The sequence below is a fragment of the Aphis gossypii genome, chromosome 1 (genome assembly GCF_020184175.1).
Source record: "Aphis gossypii isolate Hap1 chromosome 1, ASM2018417v2, whole genome shotgun sequence".
NCBI lineage: Eukaryota > Metazoa > Arthropoda > Insecta > Hemiptera > Aphididae > Aphis > Aphis gossypii.
The window spans coordinates 69,006,746-69,034,712 of record NC_065530.1 but is presented as its reverse complement, the minus strand read 5'-3'; the positions used below and the strand labels follow the sequence as shown (position 1 = coordinate 69,034,712).

General features: G+C 27.1%; 1 protein-coding gene across 7 annotated transcripts; it reads left to right on the top strand.

Annotated features, from left to right (window-relative positions):
• The first annotated feature begins 25 nt into the window (after positions 1-25).
• On the top strand, positions 26-27,967 carry LOC114121688 (guanine nucleotide-binding protein G(q) subunit alpha). Of its 7 annotated transcripts, none has more exons than XM_027984124.2 (9): positions 26-1,917; positions 19,676-19,860; positions 20,641-20,795; positions 21,156-21,284; positions 21,699-21,827; positions 22,365-22,494; positions 22,564-22,717; positions 23,894-24,001; positions 25,186-25,459. In XM_027984124.2, the coding sequence occupies exons 1-9, from the start codon at positions 1,800-1,802 to the stop codon at positions 25,266-25,268; spliced, it is 1,191 nt and encodes a 396-aa protein (XP_027839925.1). In that variant the 5' UTR covers positions 26-1,799; the 3' UTR covers positions 25,269-25,459. The 7 variants fall into 7 exon arrangements, with proteins under 7 accessions (XP_027839925.1, XP_027839930.1, XP_027839929.1 ...); XM_027984129.2 differs by lacking the exon at positions 23,894-24,001 and adding an exon at positions 24,575-24,682 and having other exon boundaries at positions 27-1,917; XM_027984123.2 differs by lacking the exons at positions 23,894-24,001; positions 25,186-25,459 and adding exons at positions 24,575-24,682; positions 25,813-27,967 and having other exon boundaries at positions 31-1,917.

Here is a 27,967-nt window from a genome sequence, read left to right as displayed (position 1 = left end):
TGCGCGCATGCATAATCTCGTTAATAACGAATTACGAAACTGTACTGTACGAAAACCCAGTGCGGTGTTTCTCGTCAGAAATGATTGGCTTCTTTAAAATCGAATTAACTCTAACAGGATAAATATCGGGGCCGCGCCGACGACCGGCACCTAACTCGAGGCAGCAGCAGCTCGGGCACCGGCACCAGGACCCGCCGAACCATCGCGTGCTCGCCCGTGCGTCTGTGTGTGCGCGCGCCCGTGTGTGTGTGTGCGTGCGTGCGTGCGCGTAAAATAAAAAAAAAGAGCGGAAAAAAAAAAACACCAACAACCACTCGCCACACACACAAGTCGCGACAACGACAACGGTCGACGAACGGAGAGTCCCCGAGTGTAGTGTCGTCGTCGTCGTGTCGGTCGGGGTACTCGGCGAGTGAGTACTTGCACTGTGCACCGCACACAACGGCCCCGTTCGCGTCGTCGCCGTTTTCGCCCGATCTCGCACCGCCACACACCGGAGCAGTGTTTTCGTGTCGTGTCGACGAAACGTTTAACGGTGCAACGTCGTTCGGCCTACCGTAGCGGCGCGGCGGCGTTCAGTAGCCCCCCGTGTGCTCGGTACGAGTGTGGTCGTCGTTGTTGTTGCTCCGTACACGGCGGTGGTGTAGATTAAAATTTCCGGTCGACCGTCCGTTTCACATCAGCTGCTGCACACGGGCCGCCGGATCGTGTACACACACACACACACACACAAACATACACACACACACACACACACACACAGAGAATATATTCGCCACACCGCCGCAACGTCTTCTCTCCACACTCCGCCCGCCGTCGTCCGCTCGCTCTCTCTCACTCTCTCGCTCTAGCGCGCGCACACTGCCGCCGCCGCCGCCGTCACCACACCCAGCCGCGCGCCGGCGAGACGACCGCCCCAGCCGAGTGCGAGATATCGCCGTACCCACACACACTAACACACACATACTCTTACACACTCACGTATTATACACGTCGTCGTGTATAAAATATTATAATATAATATAACACTCGCACACGTATATCGTATTAATATATTATTTTTATTATGTGTGTGCACGAGTGATGTAGATAATAATTATTAAATTTTTCGTGCCGAACCGAACGCGCTCTCAAAAAAAAAATCGCATTGGCATTTTTTTTTTTCCTTCGCGTTTACGGCCCTCCCGCGGCAAAGTGTGTGCGTCGCGCGCTCGTGTCGTTTTTCTCGTCGTCGTCGTCGTCGTGTGTGTGTGTGCTGCTGTTGCGGCCGTCGCCCATCGACGGATACCCGAGTTTTGTGTGTGACAGTGTGTGTGTGTGTGTATGTGCGTGTGTGTGTGCGGCTCGCCTTCGTTCCGTTTTTGCGCGCGACCACCGATCTCGCCGGAGGATATCCACTGGCCGACGACCACCGTCCACCCGAAATTCGCGCCGGCTCCACTAACGGCACCGCCGCCGGCAGCACCACCGGCTCCAGAGATGTGTACATGGACGATGGCGTGCCGCCGGTTGTCGCCGCCTTCCTAGGAGGGTGACGGACGACCCAGACGTGAGTCGCTGTGTTGTGGACGACCCCACCGCACACACACCCACACGCACGGTGCGTTTTCGGTGAGGCACTCGCGGGTCACTGTGGAGTGGCACGAGGTGTCTGCTGCTGCTGGCCGCGTTGGTGGTGGTGGTGGTGAGTACGGCGGGCGGACAGCGCAGCAAGTAATAACGGACTCGCCGCGGCAGCCCACTGTTCTCCGTCATCGTGGTGGACCGGGCCGCAAGGTGCTGCTACTGTCACCGCTGAAATGGCGTGTTGCCTGTCTGAGGAGGCCAAGGAACAGAAGCGCATCAACCAGGAGATTGAACGACAGCTGCGGCGTGACAAGAGGGATGCCCGGCGAGAACTCAAACTCCTGTTGCTTGGTGAGTACCTGCTACTGGTCGTTCACTCGGCACCTCTGTAGTGAGCGATTGGTTTTCCTCCTTATGAGCTGACCCACTGATCGACGTCATCTCATAAATGTTTGTCAGTATACCTCTCGTGTACATCTCACTTCTGGCCAAATGTCTAATATAGGTTATAGAAGTCTTTGTAGTCTTTCGTGAAGAATTTTAGTCGTTATATAGAATTCTACTTACAAAATACCTTATCGTTATTCCTATGTATTAAGAACATTCAATAAAAACACACTACCTAACTCCACAACTTTAATAAAAAGTTAAATGATTAAGGAGCGTCTACCTAAAATTGTTATAAAACAGTATTTTGACTCATTATTGGTTTGTCATTCATCTCCTGTTAATAATAGTATGAGAAAATGATTTTTTATAGAATGCTCAAAAACACCAAACTACAATATTTTAATAATTTTAGTGTTAGTAGTTAGCTATAAAGAATAATATACCTACTTAACTGTTATCTTGTATATTTAAAGAAATTTGAGTTAGGCTTTTTTAAAATAAAATCTATCTGTCTGAGGCCTATAATATGTGAGTATTATATGCTTACCTTTATAACATAAAAAATAAACACAATTTAACTATCTGTTACCTCATATTAATTATCATTTATTATTTTAGCCAGTTTTTAAGTTAGTGTGGTCAAATTATAAAATGTAGGTTAGGACTCATACCTACCTGGACTCTTATTTTATTATTTAATAAATATCCAAAGCTATTAACATGACCTAATTAAGTCTCAAATGAAGTTTTAGATTACTTTTATTTGACTACCTATAATGATTAAATTAATTTCAATATCTTTAACTGATATCTTTTCTTTTTAATTAATTGATTTATGTTTTAGATCTAGGTATATAAGTAATAGGAATACTTATATTAAATACAAATATTAATATGACCATTATCATACAATTTTAATACCGATACATAAATATATTGTAGTATAAGCCCAAGACTAAAAAAATGTAATTGTAAAAGTTAGATATAGCTAAAATTCTAAAAACCAAAGCTATTCATGTAAATATATTTTTACTACTAATCTCTGTAATTAGAAAATAGTATTATTTCAATTCTACCTAGGTTTTAAGATTAAAACATAACATTTACTTGTGTTTTGACAAAAGAAAAATCTGGTATTAAATTATGATTTATATATTATTGTATTTTTCATACTAAATATTTTATATTGTTTTACTTTATAGTACCTACCTATCTAAATATATTTTTACCTATAATTGTTTTTTAATAGAGTTTTTAATTTAGTTAATGCCTTGATTAATGTTAATACTCGTGTTAATATTAGTTAAATTAACTTCCAATTGGTAGGTTCATAATTAAGCAAATCTATTCTATCATTTTTTCTTATCAAATATTATAGACTAAATGTGAATAATTTAAAACTATAAAAATAAAAAAATTCTACCTATTTAATTATTACAAATTAAAATATTTGCTATTTGATAAATATTTGCCATAATGTGAAAATTGATAGGTACCTAAGTGATTTAATTATTATTATTTATACACATAAATAATAATAGGTATAAAAATTACCTAGTTCTAAACTAATAAAAACTGAATATTTGTATTACCCGAGGTATTACCTATTATCCGAGCTATTATCATTATCTAATTTTGCTAAGTATTATATATTTTGAAAAATTCAATTAGTAGGTACCTATATTTTACTTTTACTGGAATTAATTAAACTATTTATACACATTTAATAAAAGAACCTATTTATCAACAAACTATTATACCTGTGAGTACCTATATCAACTTGACTTTCATTTTGTATAGATTTCTTAATAAATTCCAAATGTGTAAGTATCCAATCGATAAAATAATATTGCAAATGGTACATTTGCATTATCTATTAGTAGTGAGATTAATAGTCAACACCTAGTATATTTTCTAATATTTTCTTATCCATAAACATTAAAAAAATGTATAATTTAAACACTTAAAAAAAAATGTTCATATTGCTTATATTAACTGTGTTAAAATTTCCTTTTTTTAATATGTTATTGATAAAGTTTTTTAAGAGAATGTTATCAAAAAGTTCCGCTATAGACATTGCAAAATCCTCCCACAAAACTATTCATATAATTTCTTATTCTGTAACAAAGAAACCTATAATCAGGTCTATAATATAGTATAACCGAGTGTATGACTTAAGTATGTATATCAAAAAAATTAATGGTTAGTTAGTATATAGATAAAATATAATAATTTACAAAAAAAAAGGAACATCTTTAAGTAGGTTATTGATAGGGTAATTGTATTTTGTTACTTATTATAGTTAGTTATGTTTTCTTAATTTTAACCTCTATTTTAACTGTCCAAATTACAAAAACTAGTATATCTAATATATGCATAGATGGTATCTGTATAAAATAGACTAAGTCAGTAACAAATGTTACATTAAAATCCTTTTAAAAATACTTATTTCATGTAGGTTGGTAGATGTTGGTAGTAAAAACTAAAAGCAGGGTAAAAAATAATTCTATTTATATTCTTTTTATCAGTGATTTTAAACACTTTAAATTCATGCAATAATTGTATTACCTACTATAATATACCTAATGTAAGTATTAGGTACCTATTATACTTGCTACATAGCTAGTGTCTATATTTTTTTTTTTTTTGACATAATATTTGTTAAGGTCCACTCCGAGGTCCACACACACTGCAGCAGTGACGGTAAAATTGGGTCCAGACTCATTTTAATGCCACCGCCATTGCTGCCGTGTGTGTGGACCTTTAAGCAATATTGTCATAAGTATAACAACATAATTGTCATTAAAAATGGTATATAATTCATGGTAATTTTATTATATTAAAGTTCTTAAAAACTAATTTTATATAAAAACCTAACTATTCAGGATGATTCAATCAATTATTTAAAAGTTGTATAAATTGCAATTTACTAACTAAATTTAATATTGGTTTCCTACTTACATTATAGAAGTGTACAATATTGTACTTTATAAAATATTAAAGTTTTTAACTTAATAACAAAATAACTAATAACTAATTATCTTAAGTCTACTTATATACCAGGGGAGGCCAAACTATTTTTGGTCACGATCTACTAAAAATATACTTCACCTTTGAGGATCAACTTCCATATATTTTTTTTTTATTATTGAATAACTATAATTATTGAGAAGCATATAGAGCGTGTGGCCCTAAAAATTAATTCTAACATGATCGACTTTGAAATTTTCCAAGATCGACCGGTCGATCGCGATCGACTGTTTGGCCACCCCTGTTATATACGATGTGCTATCAATATTTTTTATACTTCATGATTATACCAAGGTTACTCTGGACTTTTACAAAGTTAAAAAAAAATTGCTCACAATCTTATTTTTATTTTTCAATTATATCTTGAATTTTTTTATCAGGTACCAGATCAGGTTTTAAAATTTTAAATTCCTATCTTAACTTATGTTTCCAAGGCACTATTTCTTCTTATATTCTGAAAATGCTATACATAGTGAACCATCCAATTACCCCTCACCCTTCAGTAGTGAATTTTCCCCAGAATTTTCCAAACACAAAGTTATACATGTTTCACATGAATACCCAAATTACCTCGCAAATTACATAAAAAAAAAAAAAAAATAGCCAATACTTGCTAAATTACTTAAAAATACAAAAATATAGAACTGTTTATGATATTCCGATTAGAAAAAAAAAATAAACTAGGTAACTATAATATTTCAACTTTCAAGTAATAGTTATACCACCAATTTTCTTGAAACAATCAAGGTATCAACCTCCAATATCCTTTACTTAGGCTAGACATTAAAAAAATATCTAACCTGGACCAAAAATAGATTGTTAAACTGTATTGAAATATAAACTTATTGCTATACATATACTTATGGAGTATCTGCAAAGTTAGGTATGGGATGCTTCAAAAAAATCTAATATCTATAAAATGTAAACATCTCAAAAATAACAAATTTTCTTACAGTTTCTCATTTCTTTTGCTCTCACTTTAAAATCATCAAAATCTTATCCTTGTTTTTGACTCAAATATCATACCAAAAATTTCTCATCGAAGACTTAAAAAAACTAATATAAATAAAAAATGTGATTGAAAATATTCAAGAGAAAAGTGTTGCGGTTGAATGATTTTTTCCAACTTATATCATTTATATACTTTTATTATCGATACCTTTATGCATGCTTTTTTTAAATTAATTTATATATATTATAATTTTTAATATATTTTGAAAAAAAATTCAAGGTAATAATTTCAATATATTTCAGTATGTAGTTGACCATTATACCTGCCATACATCAAGTGATAATCAATTACCTAAGGGCCGTTCTTACAATGTCCGGTTAGTGTCTGATACCTAACGCAAACCGACAAAATGTCTTATGTGTTAACCGATATAATTCTGCCGGTTAGTTTTAACTGACACTTAACCGGACATTGTAAGAACGGCACTAAGAGCACCTATTATATTTTTTTTTAAATATAAGTTATATAACCAAATCATTGATTGTATGTAATTAACATAGGTATAAATTATAAAAGAATGTTTAAAAAATAGTAGTCAGTTTAATTTCAAAAATGACATTCCAATTCCATGTTTCTATTACCTAATCACATCTGTATTTTTGATTATATTGAAAAAACATATGTTCAGAAATCTACTGATAAAAGTTGATGTAGTATTGTAATTAGAGCATATTAATTATTTTCTTAAAGAAAATTAAGGTTGAAAGGTGGTCATGAGGCAGGATGGTCCTAGTGTAGTGGCTGGTTGTTACACCCCCCCCCCCTCCAAAAAATTATATTCTAACAACTTTTATGTAAGTTTTTAGACTTTTTTAGTATTCAAACATATTTTACTTTTCTTTAATATATTATATATTATACAATATACATAGGTATACTAATTATTTAAACACATTTTTGTCAAACTGTTCAATTATTCTGTCAATTACTTGGTCAATTATAATCTATTATTTGAATAAAAAATAAATTTATTTTTATATTTTTATCTCGATTTTTATTAATATATAAATTTTTTTAATATAATTAAATAATAGATAATACCTACCTACATGTATATTTAATTTTTTACAAACAAACAAGTTTAAATAACATTACATTTATAAAAAGTACAATATTTTACCAAAAATAAATCAATTATATAATTTTGTTCAAGTTAATTAACCCTTTAGTATAAAATTGAGGAAAAAAGAGGTTTCATAACAAAAAATAAATTATATAATTATGATAAAAACCTAATTTTAGTGTATAGTTTTATAGTAAAATTATTTTATTTATTTATGAATAAAATATAAAATTTTAGGATCTATTTATAACATTAAAATAAAATAACAATAGTTTTATGATAATATGATAAGGAAGTCATTAATATTTCGAACTTTCAAATTATAAATGGGGACATTGGACATAAATACTACACACGATATACACGGATGTTTTAATGTAGACTATTATCTTTTATAAATTCTAAAATATATCAATATATTACTATACTTACGAAATACAAAATATGTTTTTAATCACTAATATTTGTTCAAGAAAGTATATATTATTATTTACTCGCAGAAGTAGAATTTTTAATAAAAAATCCAGTATATTTCGTTAATTTTAGAGTTAATGGATTTCGTTAATCATTAAGTTATTTTTCGACCCCATTTAAAAAAGTGCTTAAATATTTTGTTTTATACATTTTAACAACTTTAAAATTATCGTACATTGTTCGTACTTAGTTTATACGTATTTACTAATAGTAAATTATAATATTAATAAAGCTAATTTTCACTTTATTACTTCATGATGACGAATGATTACATTAAATACCATAGAATATAGAAAATATCATATTTAAACTCACTACCAACTAAAAGACTATAGATAATATATAATAATAGCTAGGTTAACCAAACGCTTGCGTAAATAGTGGTGAAAACATTTTTAGGAGGCTCAAGTGTATTTTTTTTTAAATGTTAACTGTATAAATTAAAATATCTATACTCAATTCATATTTTTTAAGTTGGCTTCTAGAAGTTTATTTTTCTTAGAAGGCTACTCCAAACAACCCCTTATTTTCGCCATAAGACGCTTCTTAATATCATTCTGTCATTACAGATTTATAAACTATTGTATGTCTACTTAAAGTCAGTTAATTAAGTCATATAAGTTTTTATAACAATATGTTAAGTACTGGGTCGTCGTCGTTATAGACCTATTGTTCTTCCATAGTTGACGACTCGATAATTATAGATCTGATGCAATAATTGTTTGATCTTCGATACCTCTTAACTTGTTCTTTACTTCATAGTCACCACAAATTCTTAACGTACTGTATGGTCTGTATGTAAGTTTGTCTACTTCTTTTTATTTTTTTAAGACATTAGTTAAAATGGCATTACTTACAAGCATACCGTTACGTCGATATAATATGTACTCTTTTTTTCATTCTAAGAATTTTTTTCTATTTGTGTTTGATACCGGTATTATTGATACCCCAAAAATAGTTTCAATAAAGGTACCTTTTATAATTTGTATTTAAGAGGACGTCGTACCCGCATATATTGTTTCCGTCTTCCACACGTATGACAACAAATTTTCATTCACCATTTTCAAAAATATGCTGTTAGTTTTGATATAAGAGTGAATTGACCTATTATATAATTTAAAGGTAAGGTTATTATCTAGGGCCCTACGTAGCCTTTTATTGATATTATTTTTTTTAAGTAAATTATAACTTTTTTGAAACTCTAAATTTTAAAATGATCATAACTTACTTAATAATAATAATATAAATAAAAGGCTACGCGGAACCCTAGATAATAACCTTACCTTTAAATTATATAATAGGTCAATTTACTCTAATATCAAAACTAACAGCATACTTTTGAAACTGGTGAACGAAAATTTTCTATGTCATACGTGTGTAAGACGGAGACAACACATGCGCGTACAACGTCTTTTTAAAGAAAATAAAAATAATTTTTTATGGTATTTCGGTAGTGAGGTGTTAGTGTATAGTATATACTAATTGTGTAGTATGGTATATACATTATCACTGATAAATCTAGATTGTAGAGCCTAGGTATATTATACATTATTGGAACAATTAAAACAGAGCTTTTTAATAGATAAATCAGTGTTTAAAACATAATATAAAATAACTAATAAGTAGGTACCTAATATAAAACCGTTTGAAAAACATAAGATATCGTATATTGACTATATATTGTATAGATTTACAAGGTTTGTGTTTTATTTAAAAACAGCTTGATTTACAACCAAATATTTTTTTTCTATTTCATTTATAGTATATTTAAGTTTTACCTGTAAAACCACTTCTCAGTATTTTATGATAAATCCGCCTGAACGTATTTTTACTTTGTTGCACGTGTGACGGACAAAAAAATTTCGTTGTATTAGTTATGTTTTTCTGACATTATTAAACTTGCCGCATTTTATTGAGAATTACTCACTCCTACACAATCAGGCTTGTTTGCTGTATTCGGGTCATTTTACTCGAGATCAAAATATGTGATCTTGTATGAATGCGGTCTTATTATTTACAGAGCTACTTAAATAATAATTATTCTATTTATTTTAGGGCCTTTAACATATAAAGAAATTTACAAATTAGTGGAATAAAATGTTTTAAATTCTTATTTTTATTTAGTTGTATATGTATATATTTTATTAAAGTAACTGAATATTAAATTACAAGTATATTCCGATAATTCTCATTTTATTTCTCATTATTGTATCATAGTTATTTTATGTTAGTGAAAAAATAAAAGAAAAATAAGTATATAATTTTTAATAATATACTATCATCAATTTAAAATAAAATTGAATTCAAGTTAAAATGTACGTAATCATATCTACCATATCTATACTCTTTATATTTCGATCTTTAACTTCGAGGATGGTTATTACTGCTTGAAAATTGGACCTAGTTGATATTTTCGGGAACTCAAAATAACCGATAATACTTAAGCGTTAAAATACATTTTTTGAACGGCTAAAATTTTTAATTTAGCGGCATTTAAATATTGGATACTTATTAAAACGTATTTCTAATAACGATTTATCTATTGTCATTTTATTTTTATTTTAAAAATATTTATCGTAAAAACTTATAACATTCCTTTAGTACTCAAATTATCAATTTATATTTACAGCAAAATTTATCAACACATTTAGATTAATTTTAAGCTATTTAAAATTTTCGAATGCTTTTAATTTGTTTTTTTGTTTTGCAAGTGTTGATAAAGATTGTCATGCTTGATCAACCATAGTAACTTGAAAATATATTTTAAAGATTCCTAATAATTATTTTATTTTTATTTTATATTTATTTTAATTAAATAAAATATATTAAAAATACGTTGGCATAATTTCTTGTGTATGTGTAAGAGTTTGAAGTTTAAATTTTACCTAATTCATCAAAATCAAAAAAATCTTAAAATATTTGATATTTTGTATTTTTGTAGTTAATTGTAAAATTTTCAATTTTAATTTCTGAAGTTCGACAATTGAATACAAAGTTCCTCTTGAGATATTTTTATACTGAGGCTTAAAAATCTCTAAAAATAATTTTTTATGTATATATATATCTATTTAAATTGGATTTTTAAACGATAAATAACGATTATTCTTTTTTTTTATTATTCCGTTGTAATTTAATAAAATATTGTTCGTAGGGACTTACAGCTTTTCGTTACTGAATATTATTATATTATACTCTACACAATTAAACTTAAATTTAAATTAATTTTAAGCTACCTTTCCTATACTTACTAGCAACTTTATTCACACCGTTCTGCATTATTAGCTTAGGCATTAATAACAGCTACCAACTAGTGTATAATATAATATACACAAATACGATTTGTTTTTATTAAAAATTGTTCAACCTATTTTATTACTAATAACAGTATAATACCTATTATAAAATGGCTTTTAAAATATAGATTACCACTCAAAATCAATTTCATCGTATCAACAATTTGACACTTACTATAAAGCAAAGCGAGTTCCTCTATTCATAATTTAGTAAATTTCAATCTTATTTTAAGAATTTTTTTTTTATAAATTTTTAAATTAAGTGTCTTATATTTTACACAATATTTTTCATTTAAAAAAAGGATTATCCTGAGACTAAATTGTACTATAAAGACGTACCTATGTATTAGAGATGTATAATTGCGGGCTCTTTTTATCACTTTAATTGTGGAGGCGTAGTTCAAAGGTTAATGGCTAATAAGTAATAATTCTCATGTTTTTATCTGTCCCCGCTATCATTTTAAATGTGTTAAATACGCGCCAAAGTCCACTATCATATCGTCAAATCCCATGTAAGGTCATTTATATTATTGGTACCGGGATCACTTGAACTTTTTTTTATATATAATAAGTAATAACCTATGTAATAACCTATTAGTCTTCTGAAACAAATAATTTATTTTAGTCTTAAAATTATCTGTTGTATTTATATTGATATATTATAGGTACTTCATAACCTAAATAACTATAATCCCTATATTTTTTTTTTTTAAATTCAATATTATATTTGATCCCTTGATACTAGTGTGTAAAGTTATTAATTATTATTTAGATTCATGTATAACTTGTACTATGTGACATTTGCCATGTATTTGATATCCAATTGCACAATTTGTGATGGTTATATGAAACTAACAATATTATTTTCGATCAATTGTTTATTATTCGAATTACAAATCCGCTAGTTCGAAGCATCAATGTCAAATGATAAAATTATAAGAACCCAGGGGAAAGAAACCTAGTAAAAAGATGATACTCTGCAGGTATTTTCTGGTAGAATATGTATATTTTTTTTCATTAAAACCTTTATTATCGTCCTTGAATTTTTTTTCGTTGTACAGGGCTTAAAACTAACCTCGATAGTATAAGTTTTTCCTCCCTTCCAAGTATATCTAATTGAATTTCATTTATGGCTAAAGCAAACGTATCACGTTTTGATACGTGTCTTGTGAAGTTGCAAGGCCATGATTTTGATATCCACATGGGATTTTGTTATATGCCAGCCATTAAAAAATCACTATTCTGTTTACGTAATTTCTGTTAAGGACAAATTTCAAACTATTAGTTATGATGACTCACGAATACTTAATTTTTAATTTAGAAAATTATACGAAAATAATAATTGAGCTTACATTTATAATATGACAATTTTATTTGTCTATATTTTTTTATATCTAGTCTTATAAATACCATTTATAATCAATGGTAGGTATAAGAAAATATATAGAATTTTAAAAACTTAGTTGTATTTAATAGGTTATTAGTTATTAAACTTGTATTTAAGTATAATGCATAATTTTACTAATGGTTTAAAATACTGATTGTTATACTATATACCTAAGAGGCAAATATATTCACTAATGCGTGAATATATAGTATTAGTACCTAATTTAGGCTACAGTATTACGTTTAAACAGTATGTATTTCAAAAAATCGAAATAGAACCGAAATTTTTTAATCCCTTAATATTAGTTTGTAGATGATAGTAAAATATTCGTAACATAACTATTTAAGTTTTACTAAATAAATAGTAATTTGAATTACCTGCATTAATTTATATTAGGTATTTCAAAGTTTTCTTAAAATACGATAAAAATAGTGTACCGTTTTATATCATGTTAAATTATAAATATTTTATTGGGTGATGGAACAATAAGAAATGTATTTCCTTAAAACGAAAATTATTGCTTATAAAATCCTACACAATGAAGTTATTATGAAAATATACAACAAAGAACATTAATTGTGCACTTCGGTTTAAACATGTGTGTTAGTAAAATGTTTTTAATTTGTTCTATTTTATATGCTCGCATAGATCTGGTCGTAAAGGGACGAAGTTTATCGTCTAGAAGTATTTCAATAGTTTCCAGATGTGCATTTTGAATGAGTATTAAGTATATTTCAATTTTCTACTTAAGAGTTTATTACATTTGGCTAGAAAAATAACACTCGGTTTAAATTCAATTCTCAATTTATACGTTGTTTAGTTATGTATAATATAATGTATAAATATAAAATATCCATTAGAATTTAGTATATCTATGTGAATACACAATAATTATGATGATTATGTACTTGTTGATTAAAGGTTATTATTAAACAATAATAATTGCAATTGACCATACATTTTTAATAAAAAATTAAAATATATAGATTATTTCTTCGGGTTATTTATTTAATTTTTGTTAATTATGTTTATTAATTATTTTAATCTAAAATATAGTTAGGTACACATTAATGATATAAATTTTAAAAAATATTTCCATAAAGTATCCTGTATAATATTATATACATATAAGTAATTGTATTTATTTTAATTAAATTTAGATATTATATAATATCAGGTATATTATATTTATTTTTTTATAAACAATTTTCTACTCTTCGGAAATTCTAACAATAATAAAGACCGAATGTGAAGAAAATTATATATATTTTATATAACCTGTAATAATGTGTTATAATGGGTGCGTAATACGGAGTATAGGTAATTAAACAAGTAATACGGATTGTCTTTACAAGATATGTAAAAAAAAAGTGAGATCACTAAAATAATCTAATTTATAACTATTAGTTATTTAATTCTTAATTTACTTATACAATACTTTCATAAAACTTATTATTATAAGAATAAAAAGAATTATCTACCTATCTAATTTGTTTATTTTTAATTCTTTGTATTATTTCGGGAGGATTGAAAAATAGAATAGTAATTTACTCAAGTTATTCCATTGTTTTAAAATTATGAGAACTAAATAAAGAAAATTATCTAAGATATTATTAATATTCTTCATGTGTTGTGATTTAAGTTAATTATACTACTTATAATTTTTAGTAACCAATATTATTATTTTTTTCAAAGTAGGTATTGATCAGTAATTAACTAAATTGGGGTGCTTATTTTTTTCCCCGTGAACCCTGTATATCAGGGGCGGCCAAACAGTCGATTGCGGACAATTTCAAAATCGATCCTGTTGGAATTCACTTTTAGGGCCATGCGCCCTGTATGTTTCTTAATAATTATAATTATTCAATAATAAAAAAAAATTTCTATGGGTGTCGATTCTCAAACGTGAAGTATATTTTTAGTAGATCGTGACCAAAAAAAGTTTGGCCCCCTCTGCAGTATATAATACCAAGATTTTTTTCTCTAAGTGTTAGGTAATATTTATTTAACTTATTTAAATGTATTTTATTTTGAAACTGGTAGATTCTTAATTAATCGTTTTTATAAATTTTTAAGTTTTATAAATGTTGTTCCAAAATGTTTTTATTAAATCAAGACAAAAAAAAAATTATCATAAACTTAAAATTTCCATGCGGAAGCTATATTACCTTAAAAGCAACTCCTAATTACCCACTTTTTATATTTTAGTGTAACCCTTGTTGATGATCCAAACCGCGATCATTATTGTTTTAATTATCATAGAGTTATAATAAAACTGACAAATTTTCTCAAAAAATTGGTTATAACTTAAAAATACATTCTAATATATACTTGTACATTTATACATTGTACTTATATTTTAGAATTTGGATTTCACGTAAATCTATTTTATTTAATTCTAAAAATTCCGTTTATGAATTATGTAATGAAATGCATTGTGATAGTAGTTTCTTCAATATACTACTCTACAGTAATGATCAGCATATGAATACATAATATAAACATTAAATAGAAAATAAATGTATTTTTTTGCAATTTTAAATTGAAATAATTTTTTATACTAATAAACTTAAATTTATCTTACTCTAGTGTGTTTTAATAAACATATACTTAATTTAATTCCATCACATTTAAGTTTTAATGCATTTTTTTGCATAAAAGTTGTGATTTGTTAACGTGATTTTAATACTATCAAAAAAAGTTGACTCAATCTTGTACAACTTATAATGGGTAGATGGGTAGAATATAAATGTCAAATGAATCATGAAATTTATGTATATTTTCTATTTTCGAGGTTAACTCAATGTTTATAAAAATGTTAATACAACGACCTAGATCAAGTAAAAACTCTTTCTAATTTTGTACACTATTTTAAAACCAAAAAAACTTAATTTAATTTTTTATTGTGTTAAAAAAAATCAATTTATTTTTAATTAGAATGAAATGATGAGACAGATGAATTAAATCCATTGAATTTAAACAAATAATAACTTAATCTGAATTACAAATATAAACTATTTAAAGATATTGATTAAATATATTATCTAATCCACCGTAAATGTGTAATAAGTTATACCATAATATTATATTCTACTTATAGTCTTATACTTATGTATACTTTAATGATTTACCTATATATTTTATGTAATACATAAGCATAACGTAACTTTATCTATAAAAATAACTCTGGTTTAATTATTTAAAGTGAAATAATGGTAGGCGTATATTAAAAATCTAGCTTTATAAATATATTTTTTACGAGTTAACTAATATTATAATATTTAAGTGAATTTGGAAAATAAAAGAAATCTAAACTAAAAAAAGAGCAGACTAATATTCTTTAACTTATTTTAATAATTTTATTAAAAAACTATAATTTTAAGATAACTTGCATCGTAATTATAATTGTCATAATCTATTAGAAATACCAGTTTAATCTATCTGTGATATAGGTACAAAATTAATTCTATTATCTATACAGGTAGGTACTAGATAGGCATAATGTAACGCTGAATATAATTAATTTAAATACCTACATCTAATTTGAAAGATTAAAAACATTTATTGCTTATAATTAAGTTATAAATGCTCTGTACTTGTATTATATGTAAACGCAATAAATTCGGCATCTGGACACCTACCGGTTACATTTTACGTGTACCACTTTTATTCTGTCAGTAAAATATGACTAATTGAAATGTGACGGCAATGCTTTCGTTTTTAAAAAAATGCATAATGAAATAATAATTTATTTATCGGTGACAACTAGTTGCTGCACACTCTTGGCAGCCCACCTCTACCCGCTAAACGGTTTTATTTAACTAGTGATTTCGTTAAAACGGGACGGAAGGGGTTGAACCGTGGCCCGTGGGTAATAGTATGAATCCAGCTAAAAAAAAAAAGAGACAAGTATTGGAAAACGTTTGTGCCCGTCCTTTGAAAATTTGGAAAAATAAAATTTTACTACTGGTGGTGGCTTGCCGTGTAGTACTACGACGGGTGTATAAAATAATAATGCGTCGGTGGCCGTGTGTGAATGTTCCGCCACCGCCGCAGCCGCAGATTGTGTCGAGGAGAAATAGTGTAAATGCCGTTACCGGTACCAATCGATCGCGACGTGCACACGACTCGCACAGCGTTGCCGGATTGCGCACAATCACGCGAGTCCGCCACTGTTCGAAATTTCCGGCAGAGGAGTACCCGCGGCGACGGTGGCGGCGCTGCCCAAACGGCAAACACAACTATATCGCTCCGCGACGGGCGCTTTATGGGTCGGCCCCTGGGGACAGCGGTGGGGGATGACACTCGCTCGAGCTCGGGGCCACTTAATATCGTACCATTTTCAATTCCGTAGACTTGAGATCCCCCCCGCGCTCACTCAAAAGCGCACGCGCGCCAACACATCTCCCCCCGAGCCCTCCCTATGTCCGCCACCGGCGGTGATGATGATAATAATAATAATTTATACAAATTTCAAACGATTCTGTCTCGTGGTGTCGGTATTGGGGTTTTTCGTATAAAGGTTTGTATCCCGTGCGAGCTTTTTAATGACACGTGCCCTGGATAGCCCTAACCCAAAATTTTAATTTTATAGTTCCCTCTCCTAGTTTCGGTGACGGTGGTCATACTTCGATTCAAAAATTAAGCACAAAATAGAATAGGAGATCTTCGATTATCCCGCCACCGCCCATCCGATCCAACCTTATTCTTACGATAATCATCTTGTAAAATTGATACCTACTTCTTTTTTGATCTAGTCATCATAAACTATTAGTATAACTTTTAATGTTTCATCATCAGTTTGATATGAATAAATCATGATAAGTAGGTACATATACTTGTTCACCTATATTATCTAAAAGTTAATACCTACTTGTCGCTAATACTCGCTATTGCATAAATAGTAAATACATCGAAGGACTTAGGAAATACCTGGACATTAAATAATTTGTGGCGAACAGTTGAAAGGTAAAACCTCGAGTATAACTGTACTCACTGGACAGGAACCAGAACATCTAAACTGTCCAGGTTTAACCTGAACGGTTAGAAACCCTAACGATAATACAGAAATCACACGATTTATTGTCGATTAACGCATTATTTATTATCATTAATATTATATCCTATATTATTTTATATAGAAAACATTTACTTATCAATGAACTATTATTATTCGGTTGCGCCGAATTAATTTCAATCTGTACTTTTTAGCGATAATATCAATTGTAATGTGTTATTTATTTAGTCGTTGCTTTTTGCACGTTTCTAATAATATGGCCGCAATCGGATTTGTTTACTGTTTATCATACTAAAAGCAGAACCACCGAGTATCATGATTCATGATCATGACAAACTGTTTACATTAAAACATATCCGTTACTTCCTGCACTATTTTTCTACAGGGTAATCAGTAATTCGCGTTACAGAAATAGAGAGAATATCAATAGGACATACTGTAATAAAATATTCAAATAATATTATTTTTAATACTTACATTTTGCTATAAAAATAGTATACCATACTTGTTAATTGGTTTTGTTTAGAAAATACAATAACCCTATATTTTATACATTTGTAGAAATGTTTAAAAGCTATTAATTCTTTTTTTTTTTAACCTTTGACATTTTAATATTGTTAAATTCCATAAAAATAACGTTAAATTATTATGCAATGAACGAAATGTTATACAATACTTATTATGTTTTGCTAACCTAGAATTTTAATTTAATATGTTTAAAGTACAATTGTTTGATAAGTAACCCTAAAATTTGATTAAGAGCATTTTAAAATAATTTTTATTTGGTTATAAGCTTATATTCCTATTTGCCTAGTAAAATTAATTGCTACAAATACTTAATATATTTACAAAAGATTTTTGATTATTTATAATTTTTTTTTTTTTGCTGCTGCAGTTTAGTTATTTTTAAAAGTATTGAATTGTATCTAATGTATCAATAATTAAAAATATATTTAGTACATAGGTACTGCAATGAAATTAAATAAATTAAATGAATAATTTATAAATCAAAAATATATTTGATTTTTTTTTAAAACTCACTGTGATTAACTTTGTTGCCCACCTTGGTAGAATTTTAAGATATTACAAGTTCAATTGAAATTGGTTCTGTATATTGTATAATGTATATAATTTATATTACACATGTCAAAATTAAATTCAATCAAATTAATCTCTTAATGGTTATTATCTCTGATAAAATATAATTACAATTTGTATTTAAATACAAAATATATAAGTATAATTTAGATATAATATATTTAAAATTTGGTGATTATAATAAGATCTCATATATTTTTTTAAGTACCTTAAAACATTTGTATGATTGATACTTCTATTAATCTGGACAACTCAATCAAGACTTATTAAAATTAAGGGTTGATAATTATTTATAATATAACTTTACACCCGTTACTTTCTTTGATTTTATAATATTTATGTTTTTGATGTATAATTCCACTTATTATTTTTATAAATTAATAATTTATTTTCCATCTAAACCATTATAGTCATGAATTAATATTTGTGCACATTAGTTTCTTTGTAGCACTCTGTATTCATTTTGCATCAGTTTGACAAACTCTCTCTTTTCCAGTTATGGTCATCATCTAAACATTTACCTCATTACATGACATATTTGTTAAGTATTTGTTTTAAAACTACCCTTCTATTAAATTATTCAAATACTTCTAATTATCCCATACGACCTTTGTATAATGATTAAAATTAAGTAAATAGTAAACATAGACAATATACATCATATTGTAAGATTATACTTACAAGATTCCAAATATCTCCTCTATAATCAGAAATGTTAAACTCAAAAATCTTACGACTTTTAAAGCGAGTTTTAAAGTATCTGCAGCTTAACATAAACAATTAAAATTTGGATATTATATCTATTTTTAATCTAGATTAATAATTTACATAATTTCAACTTTTGTAAGCTTATAATATTATCATAGAATATAAATAGGTCAATACGTCATATTAAGACATTATTAAGTCAAATATTTTTTTGAAACTGTGTTTACAGATACCTATTACTTAATTAACCTACATTACAAAATAATATTTTTCAAGAAGTGATGACCCTAATTCTTCTGATTTAATTTATAAAAAATAATTAATGATTTTTGTACCATTTTACAACAATATTAACTAGTAAAAGATAAAATTGTTTCAACTATTTAAAAAATTGATAAGCAACTTAGTAAGTGCCAAGTATAATGTGTTATATCATCGGTTAGTTTATATCAAAAAAATAATTAAGTATTTACTTATAAAATGATTAGAGAAACTAGTATTTGTACATTAAAAAACTTATACTATTAATTATCCCCTTTAGTATACAACACATTTACGTTTTGTCAGTCAATATTATGTTTAATATATTATTAATTCACATTTAATTTTGTACTATAACTAATGTTTTTATGCTTAGGTACTGGTGAATCGGGGAAATCCACGTTTATCAAACAAATGCGGATTATCCATGGTTCTGGTTACTCCGACGAAGACAAAAGAGGGTTCATCAAACTAGTATACCAAAATATATTCATGGCCATGCAGAGTATGATCAGGGCCATGGACATGCTCAAAATACATTACTCTGATCCATCATGTTCTGTAAGTTATTACTAATTGACATGATACCAGATTTTTAGTTTAGAAACAATTTAAAAAGTTTGAAAATGTGACTTCATAATTATTAGGTATACTTTTACTCATAAATCATAATAAAATATGTCCTGTGTTGTTGGTTTATAGATATGTACCAAATTGTGTTATTTTAAACAAATTAATTTACCTATGCTAAATAGCATTTCTCATATATATATTTATATTTTTTTATTTTAATCATAATTTAATAGACTTGTACATTTAAATTATTTTAAAATCTTAACATTTTCAACTAATTAGTAATTAATATTACTAGGTAACTAAAGTCAATCATGTTGTGTCACATTTTTTTCTCAAGTTAATTTCTTCTTTGATAATTTTTTGTTTTACTTTTGCTGGTACATGTCTTGGTACATGATTAACTAACTATTATAATGAATTATTATGTTTTATTTAAAGCCCAGAGTATCAAACAGGTTTATTTTTGTACTAACCCCAAATTTGTTTAGTCTAAATTAACACTAATCATTAATAATAAATACATAACAATAATCAAAGTAATAACTAATATCATTCAACTATTATTGAAATTAAATCTTTCATAAGTCATAACATTTCTTTATGGCTTTACATTTTTTAATTTAAATATATTATATATTACATAGGGTTATTGTTCCCCTAAATTTTAAACAATTTTTATGATTATATTGAATAAAATATTTTAACATTTATAAATACAATATATACTGTGTCTTATGGTGTACTATTTATAAATGTATTTTAAAGGAACGTGCGGAGCTCATTAAAAGTGTAGATTTTGAAACCGTTACGACTTTTGAAAGTCCATACGTCGAAGCGATCAAAGCACTCTGGGGAGACTCGGGCATTCAAGAATGTTACGATCGCAGGCGCGAATACCAGCTCACAGATTCTGCTAAATAGTAAGTACAAAACTTTTCTTAGCAACACTTAATTTACTATGATACATTATCTTATGTAAAAAGATGCATTTAAAATGGATTCAGAGATTGGTTTGTGTATCTAGTTATCGGTAAAAATTATGTTCAATAAAAACAGTCCAGTTGCATTAAAATAAAATATATGAATTCCTTTTGTAGTAATATTTTAATTAATAACAAAGTATATAACTTTTATTCACATACCTAATAATTAATCAATAAATTAAAAGTAAATATCTATTACTTTATTATAATTAATCACATTTATAGTTTTATATTATGGGTTTAAATTTTTGTTTCTTTGTATTTAAATATTTCCAATAACTTTATACTCATTTACAGTTATTTAATGGAAATAGACAGAGTGGCCAGTCCAAATTATCTGCCCACAGAACAAGACATACTTAGAGTAAGGGTACCCACGACGGGCATTATCGAATACCCGTTCGATCTAGAAGAAATTCGGTTTAGGTAAAAATAAAAGCATGATGTACAATTTTAAATGTATAAGTTTTTTGCTTGTGCATGTGTTTATATGTGTATCTATTTCTCTATATATTATTGCCAATTTATTTTTAAAATGCATGGATGTTATTGTTTATTGCTAATAATACTAATCAAACACACTACATAGTCTATTCTTTCGATGGTTTCTGCGAAATAAATATAACAGTAACATAAACATCATGTTCTAATGTATACTGTAAAACTAAAATATTCATGTCGACTAGAAGTTGTGATAGGGTAACGTGTTAAAATTCAGAAATTAGCAATACGTTACAACAACTTTTTTTAAAAAAATCTACTAATACAAAATCATAAAATTTATTGATTACTTATAGTATTTTTTAAATAAAAATGTATACATAATAATATTTCACACAGTTACTTAAGCGACTTAGCAAGAATCGAGGCCCCTGATTATTTACCTACCGAACAGGACATTCTACGTGCTAGGGCTCCAACTACAGGCATTATCGAGTACCCTTTCGATCTTGATGGTATTGTTTTCAGGTATCATTGTAAAACATGTACATTACCAAAACCTTAAATATCCTGATGTAGCTAACCCTATAAATCATTATGCTCCATAAAAATATTCAATAAAATATGTATATAATTTACCTATTGATGTTAAACTAATCATAGATATTTGCGCTGTTAACCTGTCAATATTATGTTGATTGGTTACAATCACTAAAGTAATCACAACGATACATGTTAAGGTGTTGCACTTTATTTGTTTTATATTTATTAGCTTTCATCAAAATTATTTAAGCTTTTAAGCTTTTAATTTTTAATTTTTTTTTGCTGATTTTGATATTAAGTTATCAATTAGTTGTGCTTTATTTATTTATTATTTTTGAATATCAATTATTTTATTATTTAAACTTCATAGAATATTAATAGCTTTTTATATTATTTTGCTTAAAAAAAAAAAAAAAAAAAAACAATAATCTAACAAATGCTTTTTATATGAAGTAAATTTGGGTATAATTTAGTATAATTTTAATTTCCTTTTTTTTAATAACAATAAATGTTGACATTTAGGATGGTTGATGTTGGAGGCCAGAGATCAGAAAGACGAAAATGGATCCACTGTTTTGAGAATGTAACATCCATCATATTCTTAGTGGCACTTAGTGAATATGATCAGATTCTTTTTGAATCCGAAAACGAAGTATATATTTTTCATATTTTATTTTATTGTTACATTTAACTAATTGTTTCTATTATTATTTATTTTCAGAATAGGATGGAAGAATCCAAAGCATTATTCAAAACTATCATAACATATCCTTGGTTCCAACACTCATCAGTAATATTGTTTTTGAACAAAAAGGATCTTCTCGAAGAGAAAATCATGTATTCTCATCTGGTAGATTACTTTCCAGACTTTGAGGGTAAGCCTTTATATAAATATATATACTTATAAATATTGTGAAAATATTGGTTTGTTATAAAAAATAACAAAGTGACAATGTCTAATGTTTAAACAACTTTAACTTATTAAATTTCCAAATTTTCCACAAATCTATAAAATTTGAAAATTATATTTTATAGTTTATATGTAACTTTAATTATAACACTTTTCTACTAATTTACTGTCTGATACATATTTAGAGAAGAAGTTATCAACCTCAATATCACAGTGTATTATATTAACAAAAATGACTTCATTGGGAAAACTCTAGTTTTGTATTACGTCAGATTTTGATAACTGTTTTTTTTTTTAAGCTAAAAGCAAAATACTATAACCAGCATTAAATTCATAGCAAGCAAAAGAATATTTTTCTTTATTATTAAAAAAGAAGAAAATTATAATCCAACTTAATTGATTCCAATGGACGGAAACCTAATCTTTGTAGAGTATTTTTTTGAGGTCTAAATGACATTAGCATCGGGCGCCTTAAAAATAAAAACATACTGTTTGGTTCCAACATATTTGTACTTAATATTTTGATAAAATATTGTCTTTTATAAAATGTATATACTAATAATTAAGTTCAGATTTTGATAAAAATTTCTTTTTTTTCTAGAAGTTCTAAAATGCTTTACAAGCACAATATTTGTTTTATGTAACAAAGAATTGTAACTTTTATTTTTAAAAGCATTTTAGGTTTAATGGTAGAGAAAGCAATCATTATGAACCAATGAGTGGTAATTGCAAAGAACTGTTTAGTTAAAATTGTTAAACCTACTTGTTATCAAATGATAAATAACTTGTTTCTTATTAAATGCTGTCATTTAGATTAAGTTTAATAATATAAACAATATAATATTCATATTAAATAATACAATTTTTCAGAACATTTTTTTTTGAAGACTAGATTTTCAATTTTAATTTTTGAGGTAGAAATCATAACATTAATTTTAGTTTCTATATCTAATATAAATAGGTTTTTCTTTAAAAAAAATTTTTGTATACAATTACAAATATTTTAAAAAGTATTTTTTTATAACTTGTATTGATGTATAATTTTTAATCAATAATTTAAAAAAAAAATTTAATGTTTCAGTAAAGTGTTTACATGTTTAGTTTCTTTACATTTTTATGAAAAACTTATTTTGATAAATAGGTAGTAAACAAGACAATGAAGCTGCCCAACAATATATTTTGAAAATGTATCTTAAAACAAATCCAGACCCTGATCGCATGTGTTATTCACATTTTACAGTTGCTACAGGTTATATATCAGTCCATAAGATAAACCCTTTATGGCTTTATCCTCTTATTATCCCTGTGAATTTCACTTAACCAGTTGTCAATTTATACATAATACATATTATTATATTGCATATTACCTTTTTATTCCTTTTAAACCTTACCTTTCTAGTTGTTATTGTAGAAGTGTTGAATTTACAATACATTGAATTATTATGATAATAAAATAAAAATTCTTAGACATCTGTTATATTTTATTTAAAAATTAGGTCCAACTATCAATTATTTATAACACCACTAAAATTTTTATCAAATTAAATTCTATAAAGTATATTTTAATTTAACTCCTTCAAAAAAACAATACTCAATTAGATACTGTGTATTGATGATTTATTATCTAGTTATTACGTGATTTCTAATTTAAGGAATTTTTGTAATATTTGTTATCATTAATTTTAAAACTTACATAATAGATGATTCTGTTACATAAAAAATATGATGAATAATATATAGTTAATTTTATATAGCTACAAATAATATTCATGTCCAAAACATTTAACTGATTTTTTATTTGTAACCAATTTAATTGTCTTAGGTCCTCAAAGGGACGCCATAAGTGCACGAGAGTTTATATTAAGGATGTTTGTGGATTTGAATCCTGATAGTGAGAAAATAATTTATTCACATTTCACATGTGCCACAGGTATTTAACTGATTTGATAATCTTTGTGCATGAGCTTATGGGACTTCTGGTTTTTTTGTGTATTCAATGTGGTTATGCATGAATTAATAAAAGTGAATGAGTTTATATTTTTACAGTTCAACATTTACCAAACATCAGTTTTATTTTTATACTATATACTTCAATACTTATTTAATGAATAGTATAAATACTGTTAAGGTGTTGTAAAGAAGCAATTTTAAACTATTTATTCAAGTAAATGTATAGTTAATGGACTTGGACCTATCATGTAATTATAATTGTGTACAAATACATTTGTATCTTGATATTTTTAATAAAATCCAAAACTATCCATGTTATCAATTAGTGTTACCTATTATTTTTTAGTTATTGTGCAATCCATATTATTTTAATTTTACCGATTTTTTTTTTTTTTTATGTGCAATAAAAATAATTTATTAAATAACAATGTTAATTATGTGATGTTTCTTCTTTACATGCTGCTTGTTTTTACAACAAATTAGATACGGAAAATATAAAACTGGTGTTTTGTGCTGTTAAAGATACAATTATGCAAAGTGCTTTAAAAGAATTCAATCTAGCTTAATTGTTATTACTTATTACTATTATTATCATTATTCTTATTACTACTCTTATTATTATCATTATCATCTTTATTATTATTATTATTATTATTTAAAAAAAAATAAATAATTCTAACAAATATTAGAACATACTTTGTTTTGATTGTGTTTTATTAAAAATTATTAAGTCAATAAAATTATTTATTTTATTTTACTTAGTGTGTTTTGTCTTTTTTTAATTTATATACTTAATTGTTTAAATGGTATATTATACAATACATTAATTAATTAAAAGCTATTACTCATAGATTTTGCGTTTTCTTGTGGGTTTTTAAATTATTAGATTCTCTGCTTGAAATGCTGAGCCATAAATTTTGCATGCTGATGGTTCTCAATAATTTTTCATTACACATATAATTGTCTTAAGGTAATATCAAACAATTTACTAACACGTCATTTATTTAAATTTTTGCATGTTATTTTGTTTAATAATAATACAAGCATGTATTTAAAGATATGAACTATGAAATCTAGATTTTAATTCAACATATAAAAACTTATTTACAGATACCGAAAATATTAGATTTGTCTTTGCGGCAGTGAAAGACACCATACTACAATCCAATCTCAAAGAATACAACCTTGTGTAATATTGCACAAATAACGCAAAACCCCATATGTTAATATTTTTTACTATTATAATGTTAAAATAACAATACGATTAGTATAAATCCTAATTATATATAAAAACAAACAACAAAAAAGTAAAAAAAAAAAAAAACGAGAAAATGTATCCTATGTTTTTTGTACAATATTTTTAACAGAGTACGTTTTCTCTCACATTTTTATCTCCATGAGTGTCAGTTTGTTAATGTTGGTGTCGTGTGTGAAGTCGGTGTAAATCCGTCATGATTTCGATAACATAACATATTATAAAGGGTAACTTAAATTTTTTTTTTAATACAAATTTTTTACTCATGTAAAAATTAATTGAAAGAAAATTATGATTAATACTTTTTATAAGAGCGCATTTTTTTTTTTAATTTAATTTATTTTTTTTATTTAAAAAAAATATATGGTTAATCTCCTATATGATGTTCATTGCATTTAACCCTTATGTTATAATAATTATACAAACTATATAATATTTAAATATAAAAAAAAAATGTCAATATGAAATATGTGTACATAAATCTAATGAGATTAAGAAATTATTAATATCAGAATATAAATGTCTAAGTGTAAGTAAAAACAAAACAATTCATCCAAAAAAAAACAAATGTTATTTCCCCCCCCCCCCCCAATTACCTAATTAATAATAGTTGTTTTCTTAAATGAAAAATTATTTTTATTTAATTAACATCATGAGGTGGAGGTTTTACTTGTGCAATTTTAATAATTTATTAAACCCTTAAAATTTATGTGAGGGTAGTTCTAGTCAGTCTCGTTAAAAACTATAAAACATACATTTTACGCAAAATATTGTGAAATTTTCTGAGTTACCTGTGTAAATTTTATTGATTTTTTTAAAAAATTGTAATTTTTGGTATTTTTATTGATAATCTATGGGAAACATCTCAACATTGTGCTCACCCCATTTTCGCTCTGTATTTTATTTACAATTTAAGACACTCGTTTTACTTGTTATTATTATTTAATATTTATGCATATAATTATGTGTTTGTTTGTGTGTGTGTGTGTATGAGTGAATGAATGTGTGAGTGAATATATTATGCTTGGAAAAGTCGAGAGGAATAACCTCGACAATCAAAACATACTATACTATCAACAAATGGCGCTAATTTTTCTTATCTTTTAATAATCGTTTATACACATTATTTTCAAAAAATAAATACCCCCCCCCTCAAATTAAAAAAAAAAATTAACAAGATAAAATTATGGTAGTAGTAGTAGGAGTTAACCTTAATAAAAATATGGTTTTGTGATTAATGTATTTTCTTATATGTTAAATAAATATAAACGCACAGATATTGTGTATTATCCATTACACCTTATCAAACATTGTTCTAGTCGTATACTTATAAATTATTAATGTAACGCTCTTTTATTTAACTATTTGTTCATGTAAAGATGACCAGTTCACAATTACAACTGACAATGAGTACCTAGCTAACAATAAAATAAATACATACCTATTTCTACTTCTTCTGCTACTACATGTCTACACCTTAGCTATTTCATTACACATACCAAAATCAGTATCAAATCTTACATATTATTGTTTTTTTTTTCGGAAGTATTTTAGTGAGAATTTTAAAATGTATCATCGGACTGACCTCGTAAATAAATATGTTTAATGTACATCTAATAATAATTAATAATGTTAATATTATAATTAATTTTTCTGGGGTGATCACATCAATTCGACCACCTGGTGTATTTAAAATTTAATGTATTTTTTTTTTCTTTTTCCATTGTATAAATATTGTTTTATACTATTGCAAGCCATTATTTTCAATACTTTTATAATATATGGTAATAAGATAACATAATATAAAAACGACTATTGTCGCACGTAAATATGTTATGTATTTATTTTATTTTATTTTATTTTATTTTTGTTTTTTATCAACAGTCAAACACAAATGAAATATATACATATTGTATGGATAATTGATGTTAAATGTTTTGTAAGCCACATTTTATTATTTATATTCTGATATTAAATTTTTGGTTTTATTAAATTATGTTATATTTTTTC

Bases quoted from the DNA above. Each gene is read 5' to 3' on its own strand.
- LOC114121688 (XM_027984123.2), top strand. From the start codon at position 1,800: ATGGCGTGTTGCCTGTCTGAGGAGGCCAAGGAACAGAAGCGCATCAAC. The intron at 22,495-22,563 runs GTATATATTTTT...ATTTATTTTCAG, and splicing joins TTTTTGAATCCGAAAACGAA to AATAGGATGGAAGAATCCAA. The intron at 24,683-25,812 runs GTATTTAACTGA...ACTTATTTACAG, and splicing joins ACATTTCACATGTGCCACAG to ATACCGAAAATATTAGATTT.